The sequence below is a fragment of the Gigantopelta aegis genome, chromosome 3 (genome assembly GCF_016097555.1).
Source record: "Gigantopelta aegis isolate Gae_Host chromosome 3, Gae_host_genome, whole genome shotgun sequence".
NCBI classification, from domain to species: Eukaryota; Metazoa; Mollusca; class Gastropoda; order Neomphalida; family Peltospiridae; genus Gigantopelta; species Gigantopelta aegis.
The window spans coordinates 89,854,074-89,878,894 of NC_054701.1; the positions used below are offsets into that span (position 1 = coordinate 89,854,074).

General features: G+C 39.5%; 3 protein-coding genes across 3 annotated transcripts in view; 1 reads left to right on the top strand and 2 right to left on the bottom strand.

The window, feature by feature from the left end:
- Nucleotides 1–7,423, bottom strand: part of LOC121368924 (fibroblast growth factor receptor 4-like) — a 53,030-nt gene extending 45,607 nt beyond the window's left edge. The window contains exons 1-5 of the mRNA XM_041493684.1: nucleotides 7,309–7,423; nucleotides 6,186–6,356; nucleotides 4,315–4,401; nucleotides 2,905–3,020; nucleotides 2,055–2,280 (exon numbers count right to left, since the gene is read on the bottom strand). Coding sequence (XP_041349618.1) covers nucleotides 2,055–2,280; nucleotides 2,905–3,020; nucleotides 4,315–4,401; nucleotides 6,186–6,356; nucleotides 7,309–7,423 — 715 coding nt within the window. The remainder of the gene's footprint in view (nucleotides 1–2,054; nucleotides 2,281–2,904; nucleotides 3,021–4,314; nucleotides 4,402–6,185; nucleotides 6,357–7,308) is intronic.
- A 5,946-nt stretch (nucleotides 7,424–13,369) lies between these two features.
- On the top strand, nucleotides 13,370–14,498 carry LOC121368925 (ribonuclease H1-like). The gene is made up of 2 exons (XM_041493685.1): nucleotides 13,370–13,472; nucleotides 13,732–14,498. The coding sequence occupies exons 1-2, from the start codon at nucleotides 13,370–13,372 to the stop codon at nucleotides 14,496–14,498; spliced, it is 870 nt and encodes a 289-aa protein (XP_041349619.1).
- A 2,736-nt stretch (nucleotides 14,499–17,234) lies between these two features.
- On the bottom strand, nucleotides 17,235–20,259 carry LOC121368926 (mucin-5AC-like). Its single transcript, XM_041493687.1, has 2 exons — nucleotides 19,076–20,259; nucleotides 17,235–17,451 (listed from the first exon to the last, which is right to left on the bottom strand). The coding sequence occupies exons 1-2, from the start codon at nucleotides 20,257–20,259 to the stop codon at nucleotides 17,235–17,237; spliced, it is 1,401 nt and encodes a 466-aa protein (XP_041349621.1).
- Nucleotides 20,260–24,821: the final 4,562 nt, after the last annotated feature.

A 24,821-nucleotide genomic window follows, 5' to 3' on the forward strand; every position in this document is an offset into this window, starting at 1 on the left:
ATTATCCAGTTATATGTCCTCTACAGATGCTACAATCGTAACGATTTACGAAACTGGCATTACAGTTAATACCAACAGTTATGTGCATGGTTACCTAAACTTACCCGCAATCACATCGCTGATACGAAATCTCTCTAAGGCCAAAAAGAAAAACAATCGGTCTCTTTGTCAGAATTGATGCAGCTCCCCCCCCCCCCCCCCCCCCCATTTTTTTAAAGAATGGATTGCACAAAAATAAGGAGAATATTTAAATTTAAATCAGAATGCACGTCCTAGAAAACCCGGCAAAAATCGACGTCATAACGCGAGAAATAATTTTGTTTTAAACGCTAACGCGCAAGGGTCAAAATCGACGCGCGCGTTGACCAGAGACCAGAAATTTATTTTGTTTGGCCTAATATATAGAGATTATTATACGAGCTTGTACCGAGGCTAATATATAAATCTTGACACGAGTTTCGTAAAATCAGTATGACACACAAGCTAGTGTAACAATATGTTTTTAGGGTCGGATTTAGCTCAGTCGGTTGAGCTCTCACCCGAGGTGTTAGCGCCGCAGGATCGAACCACCTCGGTGGATCCATTCAACTGATTGGGATTTTCTCGTTCCAACCAGTGCAACATAGCTGGTCAAAGGCTGTGATATGTGTTTTTCCTGTCTGTGGGAAAGTGCATATAAAAGATCCCTTGGAAAATTTGAAAAATGTAGCGGGTTTCCTCTGATGACTACGCGTTAAAATTACCAAATGTTTGACATCCAATAGCCGACGATTAGGCTAATTAATCAATGCGCTCTAGTGGTGTCGTTAAAAAAAAAAAAAATAATAATAATTTCTTTATTATCCATTACTAAGCCTATTGGGTTTTTTTTTTATGAATAACAACCACAATTACAGTCCGAACCAAATTGTTAACAGCTACGATAAATTACTCTCCTAACTTTAATTACCGTTAGATTGTCCTCACACTTTGTTCAAACACAGATCGTGGAAAAAAAATCATTACAGTGGCACAGATTCCACATACGAGACTGTAACGATGCCACCGATATCGACTCGCTGAAATTGCATATGGCAAAATACATGGAGTTTTCTGCCGTCTGCCATTGTGCTTATGGAATATTCTTCAAGGGGGTGAGAAATTATTAAACTCGAGTCAGGATTTATGTATTACCCTCGCTCTCGCTCGGGCAATACAAAATCCTGACATTCGTTTCGTAAATTCAGTACGACACACAAGCTCGTATAATAATAATAATAATAATAATAATATTATATATTATTATTATTATTAGAGAGAGAGAGAGAGAGAGAGAGAGAGAGAGAGAGAGAGAGAGAGAGAGAGAGAGAGAGAGAGAGAGAGAGAGAGAGAGAGAGAGAGGTTATTACCCGAGTGTTTTTCGGTATCATCAATATCATATATTCAGAAGAAAAATTGTATTATGCGAATCTCTTTATCATATAATCTCAAGCTTAATACAACGTGTTTTTTTGTAAAGTGTACACGCAACTTTAATTCTAGTCCGCCATTACTAGATATTCAAATGACGTATGAATATATGGCGCGGTATCTTTTTGAATGGAAATGACGTCAAACTCGAATGACGTCGTGTTGAATGTCCTTACATCAAAATAAACTAGTGCATAACGTTTTTTTTGTTTTCTTAACGCTGGAAAGCTTTCAGTGTAAAATTGCTATTGAAATGTTTCTATTTGATGACTATGAATGCACACGTCAATTTCGGAGTGTCACCCTAGTACGTTTGATTAAATGTCAATAAACCTAGTGCCGTGACCTCGATTAGTTTACATCTAATTTGCTAAGTTATCAAATTCTTAAAGTATGTGATCTGAAAACTATCACATACTTTGATTGCACTGAAAATGTAAGATATATATATATATATATATATATATATATACATACACAAACACATGTCATTAAATACGAATACACATCATTAAAAATTAACACTCAGTTAAATATAGCTTTGCTTAACTAAATATGGAACCAAACGTAACATCAGTGAAATACGAACATGTACGACTACTCACTCTTGATTCGTTTAACGGCCACCCTCAGAGTTCTGACGTCAGAGGTGCTGTCGCAGTACGCAAAGCCCTCATGCACCTGTCCGAACGCCCCTCGACCGATGAGCCGGCCGAGCCGTATCTTCTTAATTCTGATGTCACACTCCGTCGTCTGTTCTGATAACAGCACGGTTATGCTGTCCGAGAAGCGAGAATCATCGGAAGAACTCATCTTGAATGATTTGATGACCTGAAACACAGCAATGGCAGACATTTTAATTACAGTTATATGGCGTCGGACACATGGGTAATGGCCACAGAGATAATCAGAGAGGAAACCCGCAGTAGCCACGCCACGGGCTACTTTTTGTTTTATTATAGCAGTAAGGGATCTTTTATATGCACCATCCCACAGACAGGATGGTACGTGTCACTGTCTTTGTTACACGAGTTGTCGAGAAATAGCCCAGTGGGCCGACCGACGGGGATCGATCCCAAACCCATAGCGCATCAAGCGAGCGCTTTACCTCTGAGCTTCGTTCCGCCCCCAGATCATGATTCAAGCTGTCTAAACTTTAATGTTATAAGTGAGAAAGAAAACATTTACAACCAAACCATAAAATCGATGCAAAGAGTAAAAAGTCTATTTTTGAAAGGTTTATTAAATGTTTAACCATCACGCAGGGGAATTTTATCCCAAATCCATGTTTTTAACCATAACTGTTCTGTCCAGAGAATCAGAAATCTGTCATCTCAGTGGTGATTTTGGGGGCCCACATATGACGATTATCACATTTACATCTTTGAGACAAAGCAATTGTGTGACAATAAAACATAACATCACATGATAGAAATACACGTCTTGATGGCTTACCCTTGACTGCATCTCAACTCCTAAGTATCTATTGCGCCTGCGTCTTATGTAGATTGCCACGATGACCAGTAAAATGGCACAGCTAACAATGGCAGCGATAGCTCCTAGGACCTGGCCTGAAGATACACGATGCAGTAAATAATAGTATTATACACATAGCTATGAAATATATAGACCTACAGAAACCATAAAAAGTTATATTTCGTGAAAAGTCATATCTTCACTGTATTTTAGTTACAGTATAAATATAGAAATCATATTTATATTTTTGTGAACAAATTCATGATTCAGTTACCTCCCTTGTTAATTATTACGTTTTAATTGTTGATGTCAATGTCGTCGTTTTTACGTTTGATAATTACCAATGCATCTGATGGTATTTGAAAAATAAAAAATATAATTTAAATAATTAAACCTATTAAAAATGGATATTAAGTGATACGATTGGGCAGTTCTCACTGATATTGGCATTGTCATTTGTTTACAAAGGTGAATGGAATATACATGTATCTGTTAAAATATATACATGTATCATATTTGTTAAAATTTTAAGACAAAGTAGTCATAATGAGCCAAAATTGTTTTATAATGTTTGTTTCCATTCAAACTGTTCAACAAATTACACATTTTAATTTGGAACTATATTTTGTAGTGAACGAATCAGATGTAACACGCTTAAGCACTGATTCTCTAACATTATTTCGCACAGTCGGTTTCTAAAAAAGGTAAACGTTTTGTTTTATTTTGTTTTGTTGTTTGGTCTCTTTTTTCAAAGATATACATCTATTTCGTTTCAAGTTTATGTCCCTCGTGAAATAAGTTTTATTGTCACTCGGGACATAAACGTGATACGAAATGAAGTTCGTGTAATGTCCTCTAACAATCAGTTAATTACTTCTAAAGCTATTTATTTCAAATTTCACCGCCGCATTTATATTTGAATAGGTAGCCACTATGGTAGCAATAACTATTTCATCCACTAATTATTGTTTGTTTGTTACTGCTGATAACGGGGAAAGTGTCTTTAACCAATGAATACTTACAAAGGTTGCAGTGAAGCTTATTATAGTTTATATAGCCGTGTTTGGGGGTTTTCTATTGTCCTAAGAAACAGGAGCAAAATCAAGGTTGGGGCTTTGAATCATTTGCTTTACATGTTTTAAAAATTACATTTTTTTTACATTTTATGTTATCATAATCATATGACACTGTGGCTTTAAATAATGGCAGAAGTACAGCTTACATAACATCAATACCGACGTGATCAATGTACTAGATCAATCAGCGATGTGACTGCTGCGTTCACCAATTCATTCTAGTCAAATACAGTATCAGATTACTGATGGATTCACACTAAGTAAATAAAGCATTGATATTGTAGTATTTACATAAGTAATGTAGAAACCGTACCTTGTGTCATATCAGATTCAAATGATCTGGTTGTCGTCACCAGTTTATGGACAAATTTCACAGATGAATTATAGGGTCTGACCACATCTGAAATTTAGAAATGAAACAAATAATCAACATAAACCATAATACATGTATCTACAATCTGTGCGCACACGGAAATATTGATGCATGAAAAATTTATTCTGTAGTTATCAATATCAGTGGTCTACTGTACAATGTGCTGTCCTGTTTTGAAATGAGAAAAATAGGCTTCTGGCCGAAGCATTGCCATGTTAGGCCAAATGTACATACATCTAAGATGATATTTGATTGTTAAAAAAATGTTCCTAGCAAACTAACAGTTTTCATTTTGAAATTTCATACGTCTCATAAATGTATTTCATACTGTATGTTTATGAACACAAAGAGACCGGTCAATAAAGTGGTTAAACTCCCAAAATAGCAAAAAATCTTTTGTTGCAATTGTTTGCGGGTCACTTATATATATACTTCTCCAGAGATACAAGACCCATAATGTGTTTTACCTTTACATGATAAACCTCACTAACAACAGGTAAATAGTTTTGTACGAAAACCTTTATATATTTGTTATCATATGTCATACATACGTACACCTTTTAACAACCGTTTCAGTTACAGTGTGAACCATATATTATGAATTAAAATATTTTTATAGAGTAACTAAAATGCAATTTATTTTAGATTCTAAATCATGCAAATCTATTCAAAACATAGGTATTGTATACATGTCTATATACCAAAACAGACTATCGAAAACTAGAAATATCTGTCCAGTGCATACCCATGAACATTGACATAGTTTTCAATTTGAGAAATAATTCACAATAAATAGTCAAATGTCATATAAAAAGAATACGATAAAAGCTTAAAGACAAATTTACATTAATGTTAGAAGGCATATGGAGCATAAAATAATATGAAATTGGAAATAGCAAAGTGGATTTGTAAGTATTATTTTAAATATTTAAAGAACAAATTATACATAACTATTTATAAAGAATACAATAGCAGCAAACATTTTCTATATGTATAATCATATTCAATTGCAGGCTTCAGAAACTGAATCAAGCAACATATTTGTTGAAGTTTTCTGTTATGATTTTTTTAAATATTAAAACAATTGACGATTGTTTTTATCACTTGTGATTCACGCCTATATTAATTTGATTTTCTTGCAAAGAAAAACATTTTGCATGCAAAGTAGAGGTGATGGTTTTTCGTGTCTCTTTTTTAAGTTTCCAATTAGTGTCAAACCTTAGCGATAATGTTAGTTTTTGCTACAAATAATGTAAATTTCGTCCATACAGATTGACAGATAAGCCCGAAATTTTACGAATTTAACTTGCATTGCTAGATGAATGCGTCGCATGATTCAGTTACGTTTACGAATGATGAAAGAGGTTTTAAATTTAAAACCCCCCATAAACTGGCGGTACCATCCGTTGTGTAATCAACACTAAAATCGAATGCGTAGCCTGTATCTTTATTTGATGTTAAAAATCATTGCTCTTTATAATGTATATGTTAGTAACTGATACGCGTTCACATATTATGTACCATGTACAGGCGTATGTAACAAGCGTAATGTACAAGCACAACCTTAATTATTTGCAGATTCTATAGTATGCGGTAATTTTAGAGGGGTGGGGGCTTTACGTGGGGTGTGGAAATACGATCAAATTTCACAAATAATGAATGCTATTTAAAACCATGTTCTACACATTAATGATCACGGTAGACGCCAAGACCGTTATTATGACTATTTCAATGTTAATATATAATAACATAATAATATACGTTTTGTCTAAATAATGATCTCTTTGAGGAACTCTAGAATCTAAACGCACCTGGTGGCTTTGGACACACCGGTCTGTACAGAGTTGACTTCGTCATGTCTGGGTCTATTTCGCATGTGCAGTTGTCAATGGTAACGCTGCCTGTAGCAGCTTCAGAGTATTCCGGACAGGTGAGACAATTGTGGAAGCCAATTTTGGACTTGTACGTATTTTTGGGACACACTGAAATAAAATATGAACTTCATTTGATAGCTGCGAATAGCTGTGCTACAAAATATTAAATATATTTTTTACGTTCTGAATCTGTTCCAGAAATAAATAAAGAAAGTTTGTTTTGTTTAACGACACCACTAGAGCACATTGATTGATTAATCATCGGCTAGTGGATGTCAAACATTTGGTCATTTTGACAAAGTCATAAAGAGAAAACCCGCTACATTTTTCCATTAGTAGCAAGGGATCTTTTATATGTACCACCCTACAGACAGGATAGCACATACCACGGCCTTTGATATACCAGCCGTGGTGCACTTGCTGTGACGAGAAATAGCCCAATGAGCCTACTGACGGGTATCGATCCCAGACCGACCGCGAATCAAGCGAACGCTTTACCAATGGGCTACGTCCCACCCCTCTTCCAGAAATAATGTTATAATATTGATTTAAATCCATATTTAAAGTGTTTTTAATTCATTTAATGTTAATTTAGTTTCGTTCGTATGTCAAATGCGTATGTATGCTGTCCTGAGCACACACCAACTCTGAATGACAAAACCGTTATGCATGGTTAGGGCGCAATCAAGAGTCGAATGGGAATTTGTCATATAGTGGTTGATTCTATGAATCTCTAATGCCCCGTCTATAGGACAGCCACGTCAGAGGTCCTTTACTGCGGCCCGTTCCACAAAGCGATCTTAGCCCTAAGATCACCGTAACTGCACACTTACGGTGACCTTAGCGCTAAGATCGCTTTGTACCACGGAGCCCTGGAGATTCCACCCCTTTTGCACTGTCAAAAAATGGACTACCAGACTAGTTTACTAAATCAAAGCTACCAAGCATTTTTGTCCAGGACAGGGGATATGGGGTAGCTTTTAGTGGATCATGGATGAAAATTGGGTCTAATGACAGAGTCGTTCATTCTACCTCCGTGTTTCGTTTACGGCATACTTACGTTCACAATGGCCGTTACCAAGGTATCTCCGACCAGGCAGACATGCGCACATGGAAGATCCGTTTGTGAAGGTGAAGGAACCCTCAGGACACTTGTGACAGCTGAGCTCGTGCATTCCATACGTTCCATTGGGGCAGGCTGTGGAGTTATATAACACACGATTCGATTGGTGCACACATAAAACATAATTAGCTGGCAATTTGATCTGTGAAATATATACATGCACATACGACGCAGTGGAAGGAACATGAGTAAAGCCATGCGATAGGTACTAATGATTACATCTGTACTGGGTTACACATGTTTTCGTGCCTGCATATTTATATATATATGTGTGTGTGTGTGTGTGTGTGTGTGTATGTGTATATATATATGTGTATGTATGTGTATGTGTGTATGTGTATGTGTGTGTATGTGTGCGTGTGTGTATGTGTGTGTGTATGTGTATGTGTGTGTGTGTGTATATGTGTGTATGTGTGTGCGTGTGTGTGTATGTGTATGTGTATGTGTGTATATGTGTGTATGTGTATGTGTGTGCGTGTGTATGTATGTATGTGTGTGCGTGTGTGTATGTGTGTGTGTGTGCGTGCCTGTGTGCGTGTGCGTGTGTGTGTGTGTGTGTGTTCATGATAATGATGATAACCATACCCAGGAGTATACTATTCTGACTGATTCCCGAAGTAGCCATTCGGTTTAATGTGTTGCGTAAAAACCAGTCAAACAAGCTTTAGCAACAAACGACTGGCTGAACTTACACGGTTTGAAATTCATTTTGCGGAGTGGGAAGCAATCTTTGCTTGTGAAATCTTAACCCAGAAACAAAAGCTAGAAACTAAGAAGCAGACGTTTTAGAACCTAGGTATTGATATTAATAATAAATTCTATGGATGTATAATACTTTAAAATATAAAGCAAAAGGTTGCTCATGAATCTAATTAGCAGAAAGAATATATTGGGTGTTCTGAGCGGCAATTACCTCCTGCTCCCTGTTAATTTCGAGCCCTGCTAGATGCTAACAAACCTGAGCATGTGTTTGGCGAGGTCTTCACGTAGCCCGGTAAACATCGACAGCTGTCGCCCTGTACGCTCGGCTCGCTGAAGAGTGGACAGAAAAGACAGGTTCCAGACTCGTGCACGCTGCAGTCTGTAACAACAACAAGGTAAAGACAACACTAGAGCACATTCATTTATTAAGTATCGACTATTGGATGTCAATAGTCTTAGAGAGGAAACCCAATACATTTTTGTTCCATTAGTAGCAAGGGATCTTTTATATGTACCATTCCACAGACAGGATAGCACATACCACGGCCTGTTATATACTAGTCGTGTTGCACAGGCTGAAACGAGAAATAGCCCAATGGGTCCAACGACAGGGATCGAATCACGACCGACAGTGCATCAAACGAGTGCTTTACCACTGGGCTACGTCTCGCCTTCTGTAACACTAAAGACGAATAGTTTGTCAGCTGTACCACAGAACAATAGACACGGGGTTTGAGAGGGAGATCCGAGAAGGCAAGAGTTCCGAATTTAACCCAGTTCTATACTATAATAAAAGGCAAAAGTTATTGTGACACACAAAAGACAAAGATAATTGATGATAAGTTTTTACTGCCGTGTATGAAACGTTATAACATGGAAAGAGAAATGTCCGAAGGTATGGAAACGAGCAATAGTCCATGAAAAGGGCGCACCTGCCATATACAAATGAGCCACATCACTAGAGAGGTCCAGAGCGAAGTTCACACATTCAGTAGCGAGTGTGTCCACCTTGAGCCTTGATACAGGCCTGGCACCGTCGTCTCATTGAGACCACCAAACGCTGGAGAAAGGGATGGTACAGCTGAGAGGGGTGGTCACAGGTGGTCGGCCGCTACGCGGACGGTCCCTGACCTGGTTGTTTTGTTGATGTCGTTGCCATAAGTGCCATATGGTGTTTCTGTGGACGTTAAACTGGCGTGCGACGTCACGCTGCGAGGTCCCAGATTCAAGCATCCCTATGACGCCATTTGTCATTTTCACTGAGGCGTGGCATAACGCAATTGCATCAAACAGTTCACTAATGGTGTTTTTCTTACTTCGGGACTTCTGAAGGCTGCACAGAGTGGCAATGATTTGCGACTGAATGTCTGGCCTTTTATGGTGAACATTGGACAGCATTTCTCCCGAATATTCCATGTTTCTTGCACAAAATATGCAATCGCTGCAACAACTGCTTGGTTGCATTTGTTTGAGCTGTTTCATGCACATTTTATCTGGTTTACATCTATTCACAAATTTATTAATCCAAACAATCCATGTCACAATAGCTTTTGCCTTTGAGTATATTATATGTATACATGTGTCACAATTAGGGTTAGCATTAGTTTTAGCATTAGGATTAGGGTCAGGATTACGATTATGATTATAATTATACCTGACGAACATTCGGAACTCGTTCCTCTGGGATAGCTATTCTCAACTAGGAATTGAGCATGTTTAGGGTAAAGACGGATTTTTAGTGGCGATATTTTAGTGTACTAGGTATTATTATTCTACACCAACACAAAATACTAGCAAGACGAAGGTCATGGAAGGAGAAAATAGCCACACTAAACCTAAAAAAGGACTGTAGAAAACTGTGGAAACTCACCAAACAACTCAACGATGAGAACACCGCAAGAACAACTATTACTCTAGAAAAGGATGGCGAAATGCAAACAGGCAAACAAGCAGCAAACACATTTGCTGAAAACTACGCCTCACAGAGTAACATTACAGTCCCCAAAGAAAAACAGAAAAAAGTAAGACTAGAACAAAAACAACGGAAAGGCACAACACCATCAGAATCTATGACAATCCCACTAACTCTTAGCGAACTCCAAAGAGCAATAAGGAAATTAAAACCTAGAAAGTCGCCAGGACCAGATGGTATTTCCAACGAGATGCTCACCCACCTTGGAATTGCTGCAATAAGGAAATTAAAACATAGAAAGTCGCCAGGACCAGATGGTATTTCCAACGAGATGCTCACCCACCTTGGAACTGCTGTAATAAGGAAATTAAAACCTAGAAAGTCTCCAGGACCAGATGGTATTTCCAACGAGATGCTCACCCACCTTGGAACTGCTGCAATAAGGAAATTAAAACCTAGAAAGTCGCCAGGACCAGATGGTATTTCCAACGAGATGCTCACCCACCTTGGAACTGCTGCAATAAGGAAATTAAAACCTAGAAAGTCGCCAGGACCAGATGGTATTTCCAACGAGATGCTCACCCACCTTGGAACTGCTGCAATAAGGAAATTAAAACCTAGAAAGTCGCCAGGACCAGATGGTATTTCCAACGAGATGCTCACCCACCTTGGAACTGCTGCAATAAGGAAATTAAAACCTAGAAAGTCGCCAGGACCAGATGGTATTTCCAACGAGATGCTCACCCACCTTGGAACTGCTGCAATAAGGAAATTAAAACCTAGAAAGTCGCCAGGACCAGATGGTATTTCCAACGAGATGCTCACCCACCTTGGAACTGCTGCAATAAGGAAATTAAAACCTAGAAAGTCGCCAGGACCAGATGGTATTTCCAACGAGATGCTCACCCACCTTGGAACTGCTGCAATAAGGAAATTAAAACCTAGAAAGTCGCCAGGACCAGATGGTATTTCCAACGAGATGCTCACCCACCTTGGAACTGCTGCAATAAGGAAATTAAAACATAGAAAGTCGCCAGGACCAGATGGTATTTCCAACGAGATGCTCACCCACCTTGGAATTGCTGCAATAAGGAAATTAAAACATAGAAAGTCGCCAGGACCAGATGGTATTTCCAACGAGATGCTCACCCACCTTGGAACTGCTGTAATAAGGAAATTAAAACCTAGAAAGTCTCCAGGACCAGATGGTATTTCCAACGAGATGCTCACCCACCTTGGAACTGCTGCAATAAGGAAATTAAAACCTAGAAAGTCGCCAGGACCAGATGGTATTTCCAACGAGATGCTCACCCACCTTGGAACTGCTGCAATAAGGAAATTAAAACCTAGAAAGTCGCCAGGACCAGATGGTATTTCCAACGAGATGCTCACCCACCTTGGAACTGCTGCAATAAGGAAATTAAAACCTAGAAAGTCGCCAGGACCAGATGGTATTTCCAACGAGATGCTCACCCACCTTGGAACTGCTGCAATAAGGAAATTAAAACCTAGAAAGTCGCCAGGACCAGATGGTATTTCCAACGAGATGCTCACCCACCTTGGAACTGCTGCAATAAGGAAATTAAAACCTAGAAAGTCGCCAGGACCAGATGGTATTTCCAACGAGATGCTCACCCACCTTGGAACTGCTGCAATAAGGAAATTAAAACCTAGAAAGTCGCCAGGACCAGATGGTATTTCCAACGAGATGCTCACCCACCTTGGAACTGCTGCAATAAGGAAATTAAAACCTAGAAAGTCGCCAGGACCAGATGGTATTTCCAACGAGATGCTCACCCACCTTGGAACTGCTGCAATAAGGAAATTAAAACCTAGAAAGTCGCCAGGACCAGATGGTATTTCCAACGAGATGCTCACCCACCTTGGAACTGCTGCAATAAGGAAATTAAAACCTAGAAAGTCGCCAGGACCAGATGGTATTTCCAACGAGATGCTCACCCACCTTGGAACTGCTGCAATAAGGAAATTAAAACCTAGAAAGTCGCCAGGACCAGATGGTATTTCCAACGAGATGCTCACCCACCTTGGAACTGCTGCAATAAGGAAATTAAAACCTAGAAAGTCGCCAGGACCAGATGGTATTTCCAACGAGATGCTCACCCACCTTGGAACTGCTGCAATAAGGAAATTAAAACCTAGAAAGTCGCCAGGACCAGATGGTATTTCCAACGAGATGCTCACCCACCTTGGAACTGCTGCAATAAGGAAATTAAAACCTAGAAAGTCGCCAGGACCAGATGGTATTTCCAACGAAATGCTCACCCACCTTGGAACTGCTGCAATAAAAAAAAACTGCTGGAGATATTCAACCTTAGCTGGGAAAGAGGGGAGCTTCCACAAATATGGAGAGATGCTATCATGATCTCCATCCTCAAAAAAGGAAAAGATAAGAAAACATCTGTGAGCTACCGCCCAATCAGTCTCACCAACTGCGTTGCAAAGACCATGAACAGAATTATCAACGATAGGCTCCAATGGTACCTTGAAACAGAGAACCTTCTCATTCCAGAACAAGCAGGTTTCCATCATTTTCGCAGCACTGAAGACAAGGTCACAAATATCTCACAAGAAATTGAAGATGCATTCCAACAAAAGAAACTGGTTCTCACTACTTGGGTTGGCATCCAGAAAGCCTTTGATAAAGTCTGAACAGACGGTCTTATTCTCAAATTGCAGAGACACGGAGTAGCTGGCCACATGCTACACTGGATCAAGTCCTATCTACACAATCGCACAGCCAGGGTGACAGTAGATGGATGTAAAAGCAACAGATTGCTGCTTCGACACGGTGTTCCACAAGGAGGAGTCCCCTCACCAACCCTCTTCCTAATATACTTCAATGACCTAACATCGGAACTTCCTAAGGGAATCAAAGTGGCTATGTTTGCAGATGACACAGCAATGTGATGCGCAGAAGAACATACCACGACTGCTACATATAGAATGCAACTAGCTGTCAACAATTTGGAAAAATGGGCTGAAGAATGGTGTGTCTAAATCAATAAGGAAAAGACCTCAGCCACCCTCTTCACACTGTCAACCAAGAAGAAAGCATGGAGCGTCACACTCGACGAAATTCCTCTGCCTGAAGCTGAACAACCAACATATTTCGGTGTCATCTTCGACAAACGACAAAACTGGAAACCACAAGTAGAAACAAAGGCCAGACAAAAACTATGTATTCTCAGAATACTTGCTGGAACCACATGGGGAGCCAACGAAAAAATACTAAAAACAGTATACCAAGTAACAATAAGATCTCACCTCGAATACGTTTCCACAGCATGGTCAACAATAGCTAAAACAAACCAGCAGGCACTTTACAAAGTCTAGAACCAAGTTCTCCGTATCATAACAGGAGCAATGGTGTCGACACCAATCAAAGACATAGAACAGCTTACTCACATACAGCCTCTCAACAAAAGGCGAGAAGCAAAGATGATGATCCACGCTGAAAAGGTCACTAGTGTGACAGACCATACAATGAGACAAAGGCTAAACAACAACACAACAAACCGGCTCAAGCGCAGCAGTTTTGTGCATGAATATAGAAGGCTTCTCAGACAACACAGAACCGCCTTACCCAGTGGAACACTCTCCTTTAACTCGAAGGACACAGCTAAACCATGGGCCATAACGACACCAGACATCCAAGTTAAAAAAAACTATCCCAAGTCTTGTAAAGGACAACCTTGTAAAGAGATCTCTTGCCCTTGCAACAATAGCTGAGAAATACCCATCAGAAGCATGGATACATGTGTACACAGATGGATCAGCAACCAGTGCAGTGTCCAATGGAGGTGCTGGAATCCACATAGACTTTCCATGCGGCGATAACCTTGAAACAAGTGTAGCCACTGGATTGCACTGCACCAACTATCGAGCAGAGACTGAAGCGCTCATCCAAGCTGCCTCCATCATTCAGCACTGCACAGAAGACTGCCAGCAAGTTGTATTCCTCACTGACGCACTATCTGTCTTGGAAGCCATCGAAACTGACAAACTTCGAAACCTGTCCACTAAGCTCCAACAAATCACCAAAACCAGACAGGTGGTCCTTCAATGGATACCAGCCCATTGTGGTATCCTAGGAAATGAGAAAGCTGACACGTTGGATAAAAAGGAGCAAGCAAAGAACAGCAGTGCAACAACATCGAATTCCAAGAGAAAAACCCCCATCATAAAAGCAATCATGAGATCACCAAAAAACAAAGACAGCTACCATCTCCTAACTAGACAGCAGCAGGTCACACTCTTTCGTCTCCGCACTGGACATAACAGGCTGAACTCACACATGCACAGGAAGTTCCGCCTTGCCTCCTCGCCTATATGCACATGCGGTCAAGAAGACCAGACAACAGAACACATCCTCCATAGAAGTCCGCAGCAGCAGAAGATCAGGGAGGAGATCTGGCCTCACAAAGAATCTCTTGCTACCAAGCTCTATAACAACAAGAAGGACCTAGAGAGGACGATGCTCTTCGTCGTATGAACAAATTTAGAAGTGTAGTCAGCGAACGCAAAGAAGAAGAAGATTATTCTTCAAACATTTGCGGAGTCCTACTAACATTAGGATGGCATTTTTGTGTGCTGAACTAGGCTTGTCAAAGATGCTTTCCGTTATATTTGAAACTATTGTTTTGTGATTTGCTTTAAGGATGATGGGTTGTAGGATTTATACCTTTAGTGTGTATGTTGCATTAATAGCTATAGGTAGTACTAAGCCAAATAACTTCCGGCTGGGTCAAAGTTCGAGGTGCACCCAACTTTTGATAGAGAAGTGAACACCACTTGATAAATGTGTGTGTCTTGGTTATAAAATAATAGTTTCATCTGAGCAAAAACAAATGTATGCAATTTTATTTCATCTAGTACTACTGTGTCAAGTAGCCTTGTGCTTGAAACATGTATGGGGTACCTGTAAAAAAGTACTCACATTTTGTGCGGAACTAGGGTAGTCACAGACGCTACACATTATCTCAGAAATGAACATCTTCACCCCCATATTGTTCTGATTCACTTTAAGGGTGAGCGGTGGTAGTATTTATATCCGTGGCGTTTATTGTGATTCATACGCTGCATGTTAGAGTTTTAATCACATATGTTACTTATTTTACCCCTGTCTATTGAATTTGATTACTTATGATAGGACAATCGGATTTGTGACAATGCAAATAACACAGTTTCTTGAGATATAGGCCAAAGGCTCACCTCGCACCCATAAATAGCATGCCCCCTCCCCCTTTCCATCCCCCACTTCAAATATGCACTCTACTGGCCTGTAAAAAAAACCCCACAGTTTCCGTTTAAAGTCCATTTGCTTGTTTTGACATTTAAATCTCATTATTGCTGTTATGAGTGGTATTTAAAATACAGTGCAACACTTATTGTTCCGTTATTTTACCCAAACACATACATCAAACATCCATTATTCGTTTCATTTTTCATAACAGCACTCTAATTACATTACTGAATTCGACTAATTAACACGAAAGAAGCTACGACTGTTGCATTAAAGAATTAGATTACGTCAAATATCAATTTTATACTTCTTGGAGAAAAAAAAAATCATTATCGTGTCATATGATTAAACGTGCAATACGTCATTATTTTTTCGTGACAGGTCTGTGTAACGTGATAGTGCGAGATGTGGCCCAGTGGTAGAGCGCTCATCTCAGATGTGGTGGATCGTGAATATGATCACCAATGGTGGCCTGTCGTGTTTTTACCCGAGATAACCAGTGGCAGAGCGCTCCTCTCAGATGTGGTGGATCGTGAATATGATCACCATTGGTGGCCTGTCGGGTTTCCCCCCGAGATAACCAGTGGTAGAGCGCTCCTCTCAGATGTGGTGGATCGTGAATATGATCACCATTGGTGGCCTGTCGGGTTTTTACCCGAGATAACCAGTGGCCCATGACTGGCACGTCAAGGGCCTAAGATCTGTTGTTCAGTTTGTGGAAACGTTCACGTGAAAAACCAATTATTGTTATTGTCCATTCTTTCTCCTTTTTTTTTCTTTTCTTTGTTTTGTCTGTTTGTTGTCTCAGCCAGTGCACCACGACTGGTATAGCAAATGTGGAATATGGTATCATGTCTATGGGATGGTGCATTTAAAATATACCTTCCTACTAATGGAAAAATATAATGGGTTTTCTCTCTAAGACTGTATGTCAAAATTAACAAATCTTTGACAACTAATGGATTAATAAATCAATGTGTTCGTGTCCTTAAACAAAAACAAACTATAACTTTATAACATATTAGACATAAATAAAATACCCATCGCTCTTACAGAGTAAATATGGATGTAAATTATATAATATATGAGGCTAACTAATATGTGCCATTACCGAGATGCCATTTACCATCGAAATTAATGCAAAATTACCCAACATCAAATAAAGACTGCCACTAGAACTAGTTCTAATTGGCATCAACAAATAATACATTATACCATTATCCCATTATACGATATTTGTATGTCCTCATTCATTTTCACTTCAAAACTGGGAAGATTTATACCTCAGATTTTTTTGTTCTGTTCTTATTTTATTTTTATTTTTCATGTTTTGTTTTCTGTTCCTGATACTACGTATGCATACATGTCCTTATAGACGGTGCAGATACTGATGTACACCGGTCACGTGTTCCGCGGTACACCCATGTTCCAAAACGTAAGTGCAAAATAGACAGGGTTTCGCAACCACACCTGTCAGCTGTTTTATATAGATTATCAACATGTGACACATGTATAACCTGTGTAAAACTGACACGTGACACAGTTTAAATACCCTACTGACACATGACACATATAGGAACTATTTTAAATATCTTATTAACACGTGACACCTATATAAAATTTTGTTTTGTTTAATGACACCACTAGAGCACACTGACTTATTAATCATCGACTGTCGGAAACCCTCTACATTTTTCAATTCGTAGCAAAGGTTCGTTTATATGCACCATCCCACAGACAGGCCATTTGATATACCAGTCGTGGTGCACTGGCTGGAGCGAGAAATAGCCCCACTGACGGGGATCGATCCCAGACCAAAAGCGCATCAAGCGAGCACTTTACCACTGGGTTACGTTCCGCCACCCGCCATCCACCCCCACCCCCGTAGCACATATAAAATGTACCTTTTTATCCTACTGACACGAGACACATATATAATCTACATGTAACTGTTTAAATATCTTAGTAACATAGAGAAGCTAACATTTAACCCACAGCACGTCGTCGCCAGTTCTCACCTTGATGTAAGGGACACTTCATCTCGCAGATGTCCATTTGGTGGAGCTGGAGGCGCCGGGGAGGCCCGGAAGGAAGCCAGTGACACTCGGGCGACTTGGCCCCCGGCCCCCAGGCCTGCTGCTGCAGCCACTTGACCAGCCAGATGAGTTTGCAGTCGCACCGCCATGGGTTGTGGTGCAGGTTTCTGAAAGCACAACACACAGATATGAGTTTGCAGTCGCACCGCCATGGGTTGTGGTGCAGGTTTCTGGAAACACACTATGTTTATGACTATGTCTAAAAGTATCCATGGATTTCAGAGCCGATGCTGTGATGTGAACCCTGTATCTAGTAGCCAAGGCTGGTGAAGAGCCACTGTCAACCAAAGCATATACTCGTATATATTGGTATAAACACTTGCCGTCATCACTGGTGTTTTCATAAATGTGTTTATTGCAACATTAATTTCTGTACATCCGGTGTGTTCTGAGTTCTCGTAAATGTCTACAGGAGCTCAGGACAATGGTTTGGTGTGACCGGTTGGCGCACACCAGAATCTTCATAACACTGAGTGGTTTTGGGGTGGGGGGTTTCGGGGGAGGGGGTTGTGTACCTTTTAAAAACATTATAGTGAATCAGCAGAACGTGTTGCAATTGAGAACACTTCGAAAATGGTTTATTATGAACATTTACTAGTGTCCAGACACGATTAGATAAACTTCAGGATGGAATCCAAGTGAATTTCCAGGTGACTATACATTCACAAAATAAATTCCACATGACCAGATGTGAACAAATTACTATTTCAAACAAGAACCTACAGTTTAGAAAGTAAACCCAAACAGCGTTGTACCGGAGAACCGTGCATCTTTAAAGGGACATTCCTGAGTTTGCTGCATTGTAAGATGTTTCCGACAAATAAAATACGTCTACGATTAAACTTACATATTAAATATATTTTCTTGTTTAGAATATCAGTGTTTGTATATTCAATGTGTTTCTGGTTGTCTTAATATTTGTAAGAAGCTTAAACTGGATTTTGTTTATTTTGTATATTTTAGGAAATAAAATGAAATTTAACTTAGTACAAATATTAGAACGATCAGAAACACGTTTGATATACAGCCACTAACATTTTATGCAGAAAAATATATTTGATATGTAATTACAATTTTTTTTAAATCTCTGTTAGTCGATAGCATCTTTAAAATTGCAGCAAACTCAGGAATGTCCCTTTAAGTGCAGATGGATTACAGACAACATAAGAACAGACACTGGTCATCAACAGAACAACTTTATTCCTTTTTCAAATAGATTTCTGTGCCTGTACCTAACTGAGGTTCAAACACACTATCCTGGACACACATTTGAACTATTTGGGGTTACTGGTTATATGTTAGTGTTTAGCTGATTAGTGGGAGAGAAGTCTGTGTATTACAATCACATCTCCCCAATGAGAGGTTATAGAACACATTTTCGATGAGAGCCGATGTTGGGGTGTGAACTTAGAAACTATCAGGCAAGACTGGCGAAGAGCTACCATGAACCAAAACATGTATATATGTTTCCGTCACCACTGATGTTTACATAAACTGGAACATGATGTGCAATGATCTTTAACCCCAGATTCTTCCACAAATTGGTACACTACGGCTACTTTTTGTGTCTAACATAAGAGTTACTGCAAAAACTTGTCTAGAAAGTGAGAGAGCTAAAACGTTTCTGCCACAATGGTTACCAAATATCAGCAAAGCACCGTTTATATGCACTTTACCGTAGACAGGATAGCATAAACACCGTGGTTTGTTGGTATGCTAGTCGTGGGATACAGGTTGGGACTGGGAAAACCCGCGGGTCTGGACAGGATAGCATAAACACCGTGATTTGTTGGTATGCTAGTCGTGGGATACAGGTTGGGACTGGGAAAACCCGCGGGTCTGGACAGGATAGCATAAACACCGTGGTTTGTTGGTATGCTAGTCGTGGGATACAGGTTCGGACTGGGAAAACCCGCGGGTCTGGACAGTATAGCATAAACACCGTGGTTTGTTGGTATGCTAGTCGTGGGATACAGGTTGGGACTGGGAAAACCCGCGGGTCTGGACAGGATAGCATAAACACCGTGGTTTGTTGGTATGCTAGTCGTGGGATACAGGTTGGGACTGGGAAAACCCGCGGGTCTGGACAGGATAGCATAAACACCGTGGTTTGTTGGTATGCTAGTCGTGGGATACAGGTTGGGACTGGGAAAACCCGCGGGTCTGGACAGGATAGCATAAACACCGTGGTTTGTTGGTGTGCTAGTCGTGGGATACAGGTTGGGACTGGGAAAACCCGCGGGTCTGGACAGGATAGCATAAACACCGAGGTTTGTTGGTATGCTAGTCGTGGGATACAGGTTGGGACTGGGAAAACCCGCGGGTCTGGACAGGGTAGCATAAACACCGTGGTTTGTTGGTATGCTAGTCGTGGGATACAGGTTGGGACTGGGAAAACCCGCGGGTCTGGACAGGATAGTATAAACACCGTGGTTTGTTGGTATGCTAGTCGTGGGATACAGGTTGGGACTGGGAAAACCCGCGGGTGTGGACAGGATAGCATAAACACCGTGGTTTGTTGGTATGCTAGTCGTGGGATACAGGTTGGGACTGGGAAAACCCGCGGGTGTGGACAGGATAGCATAAACACCGTGGTTTGTTGGTATGCTAGTCGTGGGATACAGGTTGGGACTGGGAAAACCCGCGGGTCTGGACAGGATAGCATAAACGCCCGGGTTTGTTGGTATGCTAGTCGTGGGATACAGGTTGGGACTGGGAAAACCCGCGGGTCTGGACAGGATAGCATAAACACCGTGGTTTGTTGGTATGGTAGTCGTGGGATACAGGTTGGGACTGGGAAAACCCGCGGGTCTGGACAGGATAGTATAAACACCGTGGTTTGTTGGTATGCTAGTCGTGGGATACAGGTTGGGACTGGGAAAACCCGCGGGTCTGGACAGCCAAATGACATCCATCTTGTGGCCGGTGATTTACCATTGAACTACATGCCGTCTAACTGACAGTTTTATCATTCCAATCAATTTATTAGAAAAGCACGTTGGCGTGTGCGCATTTAATATCATATATTACTCACGGAAACGCATATTTGTTAGTATACAACAAGCATTTTTTTTAACATACTTTTTTATGACTTTTATAATGTAAACTGAAGCAAATGGACCTAATTAGAAGAAAAACACAAAATGTAATAATATTTCATCATAAATCTTGTTCAGCGTACATGTAAACATGACAAGCCAATGGATATTCCAGAGGCCAATTTCGTAAATTTGCTAAAAAGCGTCCCCTCCTCACCTAAGCAAGATATAATAATTAAAATTTGCACACTTTTCTGTGTTATCTTAGCTAGTTATCCTCCAAGTTTTAATGTGTTTGGTTAAACTGTGTATTTTTAATTATTAAGCAAATTGTTGCCCGTCTGCCAAAACTGTCCACAGCCGGGCACAGAAACACAGAAATGTTGGAAAATATTATAATGTTGTCACATACTGACAATCACTTTACACCTGATATGTCCTATAGACAATATCACTATGTAGTCTTTACATTTATTAATATAAAATACATCAGGCCCGTAGGAACTGGGATGGGGTGGGGTGGGGTGGGGTGGGTGTGTGAGGGGCGGGCCTAGGGGCTTGTTCTCCATCCCACACTTGAGGGACAAAAATGTATGTTTTAAATTTTCACTACTCCACATAAATAAAGATGATATAAAGATGAAAATCTAGTTTGTATCCCTCACTAGAGACTGTATACCCCCCCCCCCCACACACACACACACACATACACACACTTCAAATATCGTTCCTACAGGCCTGTACAAATGTGGACAATATGTAGAGGCTGACGTTAGGAGCTAGTTCCTTTTATCTTTAGGATTTTGTAATCACGATTTCAAACCAACTGTATCAGCTAGTTTGCTCCACATACTGACATAAAACACATTTGTTATTATATATTGGAATAAAACAAAAATAATTACAATATATCCAGTATTGTTTTCTTTAATCATTCATGAAGGAAGAAAGAAGTCCTGGTGAAAATATATTACAGGTAAAACAAAACAAAATAATATATGATGCTTATTCCAAGTGCTAACTATTGTACATTTTGCTTTAAATTGCTAGATGCCAAAAGTGATTAAGTACATTATTTTATGGTAACAGTCGAAAATTAGGCGACCAATTGTTTTAACCTCTGTCAAAGGTAGCAGGCTTTCTGCCAGAACATAATTCGAGGGTACGTAATACAAACTAAATATATTCAAAGGCATATATTGGGTAGTTATGGGTTTGAAATGTTGTTTTATTGGACATTTTATTTAATGCACTTTTACAAATTTTAAACGGCAGTTATCTTACTATAATCTATCTAAAAATTAAAACAAAACATATCCATTAATTTTCGAGAGTTTCGAGTACATACATGTAATTTTACCTGCATTCTCTCTAGCAGAAACCAAGGGTAGGGAACCAGTTATTTGGTGTACAGTATTTTTAATATCACATAAAGAAAGCATTGAAAAGTGCAATTTTATTATGCTTTATTAGTGGACATTAGCTTTAAAACTAATTAACCATCATTAATTCTGGCCAAAGTAGGCCTACATATGTTGCTCCTGCCAAAGTGTTAGCATTTTAATTTTAATGACAATATACTGAACTGACGATAAACGTTGTTAGCTAAACGTTAAACGCAATCTGATTAAAATCAGGTCCACTGGTCTGTACTGGAAATTAAAGATCCAAATAGAGCTGATTTTAATCAGATTGCGTTAAACGTATCAATTCACGTTTTGAAGCTGTTTTGCAACTAGAAAGACGTTAGTATGGAGTCGTTATGGGCTGTCGGTGAAAATTAATTTACAGGTAAATAAATGTGAACTATAAATATTCATATGTGAACAAATTGCAATACCTTTATTTAATGTATATCTTAAGTACATACTTGTCTTTCATTTTCACATTGTAAATATACCAAATTGTCATGTTTATGTATTACATTTATACTTTTGGTTTACCACTGTCACACTGAAAACATTTGGCCCATAACTGTATTTAGTCAAATATTAGGCAAAATCTAGACTGGAAATGATTTATGCTTATTAATTTTTTTTTGCAATTTATTTATTTTATTTTTGGCATCAATCAGTCTTGTTTATAATAGCAATATGTATGCAAGTTTGAGATTCTGTGTGCGCTATGAAAGAAACAATCTTAAAATTAGTGGCGAGAATTTCAAAAGTTATGTCCTTTGGTATAAAAATCCAGGTCAATCATAATTACTTTAATAAATCAATTCTTTTACCTACGTTGGTTTAAATTTATGTTAGTTACATAAATCGGTTCTTTAAAATACTGCACATAATAACATATACATATAAATGGTGTTTATGGCTGATAAAGGGTTATAAATTGATAACCTATATTTGGAAAAATAATTTTACCACTTTTAATTTGCAACTAAGGTGCTAGACTCACGTAAACAAATGTATTCATCATTCTAGTTTACGAACACTACTGATGTTTAACGATTAAGTCGGCCGTTAATGACTGTAACGCCGTAATCGACATGTAGGTATTCGGGGTCGCGTTTTTGGCAAAATGATAAAACGCGTTTAGAGTTGCGGCCCTTTGCTTGGTGGTTGCTATATTTGTGTAGGTGGCAGTATTCTAAATTACCTTTCGACCGACCGTTCAAAATTGCGCCAAATTTCCTCAATCAAAATTGCGCGCCCCTTTCTCTTTGGCATTAACGGCTCCATTCAAAATTCCATAGCAACACCACCACCCCCACCCGCCTGCTACCGATTCGATCGGGCTGCTGGTGCTCCCTTGCTCCTGTCAGTGCAGGCGGTTCCTCCTCTCCCCTCCCCCACCTTTCCTGTCATGGACGGAGGAGCCGGCCAAGGCCGGCTCTTGTGCCCACGACAGGCGTGCGCTACAACAGCTTGTTCTGAATGTGCACGTAAAACCCTATGACATGACATGACATGACATGACATTCTAAATGTTAGTGCTTTTTGCCTGTGCAAGGAGCTCAAATATACATTATGTACATGTATCCATATGTAGTATGATTTGCTGCTGTGATTAGCAGTAACAAATTCAGAGAGAGAGAGAGAGAGAGAGAGAGAGAGAGAGAGAGAGAGAGAGAGAGAGAGAGAGAGAGAGAGAGAGAGAGAGTTTGTTTTGTTTAACGACACCGCTAGAGCACATTGATTTATTAATCATCGGCTATTGGATGTCAACCATTTGTTATATGCATCATCCCACAGACAGGATAGCACATACCACGGTCTTTGATATACCAGTCGTGGTGCACTGGCTGGAACAAGAAATAGCGCAATGGGCCTACCGACGAGGATCGATCCCAAACCGACTGCTCATCAAGCAAGCGCTTTACCACTGGGCTACGTCTCGTCCGAGAGAGAGAGAGAGAGAGAGAGAGAGAGAGAGAGAGAGAGAGAGAGAGAGAGAGAGAAGGAAGGCAGGGGTTATGTTTATGAGACGTGATACAAATTAATGCAGCAGACAAACAAAGAATACTGCTATTAGACACCATTTATCTACATCACCTAGCAGCAGCCAGTCATATGTCTTTAAACTGTTATCGTATGCATATGTGTTAACAAGTATGTGTTATCAAAAATAACGAATGTTGTTCTCACTAACGCGTGAGTAAAGTAATTGTTTTTGGTATAAAACAAACCTACGATTGATGTTTTATGCGAAACGTGTAGTTGTGAATATTAATATCCTTCTCCTTTCAAATGTCAAGTCGACTAAGTGTCACAGTTTTGATAATTTTTTTGACTACAAAATTATTAAATGTAACGTGTCTGTTCTTACAACATGAGTTATGTTGACTTTACTGGAAAATATGTCTGTACAGCATTACGGACACCAACTGATTCCGTAGTGAACAGTCCTAGCAGGGTTTCTTCTCGAATGAGATATCTCGCTGAACTAACACATGCGCTAATTTGATTGTGTGTGAAAACCTTCCTGTATCAGTCTGTGGTTCCGAGAAGTGCTAGAATTCAGTATGAAATATGCATAGAGTCACCTCAGTGTCTTCTCTTGAGAAAACAGGACAATACTCGCGAGTGTTCGACTTCCGAACAGTGTGTTTACGTCATTAGCGATGGAAATTATGGCTGGATTCGTTACAAAGCATTCGGCCGTTTCCAATCATATTTTTGTAATATATAAATGCACACATATGAATCACAGGTCCTTCACGTTCTAAATGTCAACTAAATAAAATTCTGCCTAGTAAATAAATAATGTCATGTACAAAGATGACGTCAAGTGTGTAAATTCAAATCAATTTTTTTTTCAATTCAATTAACTTTATTCTTTTATAATATCAAAATAGTTTACAACACAAAATATTAAACGAAATGGTGAATTATAAACACAATTTAATTCAATTCGTTGTAGTTGCATATGCCTTACGGCGTAGAGCAAAACAGTTTACAACACAAAATATTAAACAGCATGGTGAATTGTAT

Bases quoted from the DNA above. Each gene is read 5' to 3' on its own strand.
- LOC121368926 (XM_041493687.1), bottom strand. From the start codon at position 20,259: ATGGATGTCATTTGGCTGTCCAGACCCGCGGGTTTTCCCAGTCCCAAC. The intron at 17,452-19,075 runs GTATCCCACGAC...TTGTGCTTTCAG, and splicing joins GGTTTTCCCAGTCCCAACCT to AAACCTGCACCACAACCCAT.
- LOC121368925 (XM_041493685.1), top strand. From the start codon at position 13,370: ATGGTGTCGACACCAATCAAAGACATAGAACAGCTTACTCACATACAG. The intron at 13,473-13,731 runs GTGTGACAGACC...TTGCAACAATAG, and splicing joins CCACGCTGAAAAGGTCACTA to CTGAGAAATACCCATCAGAA.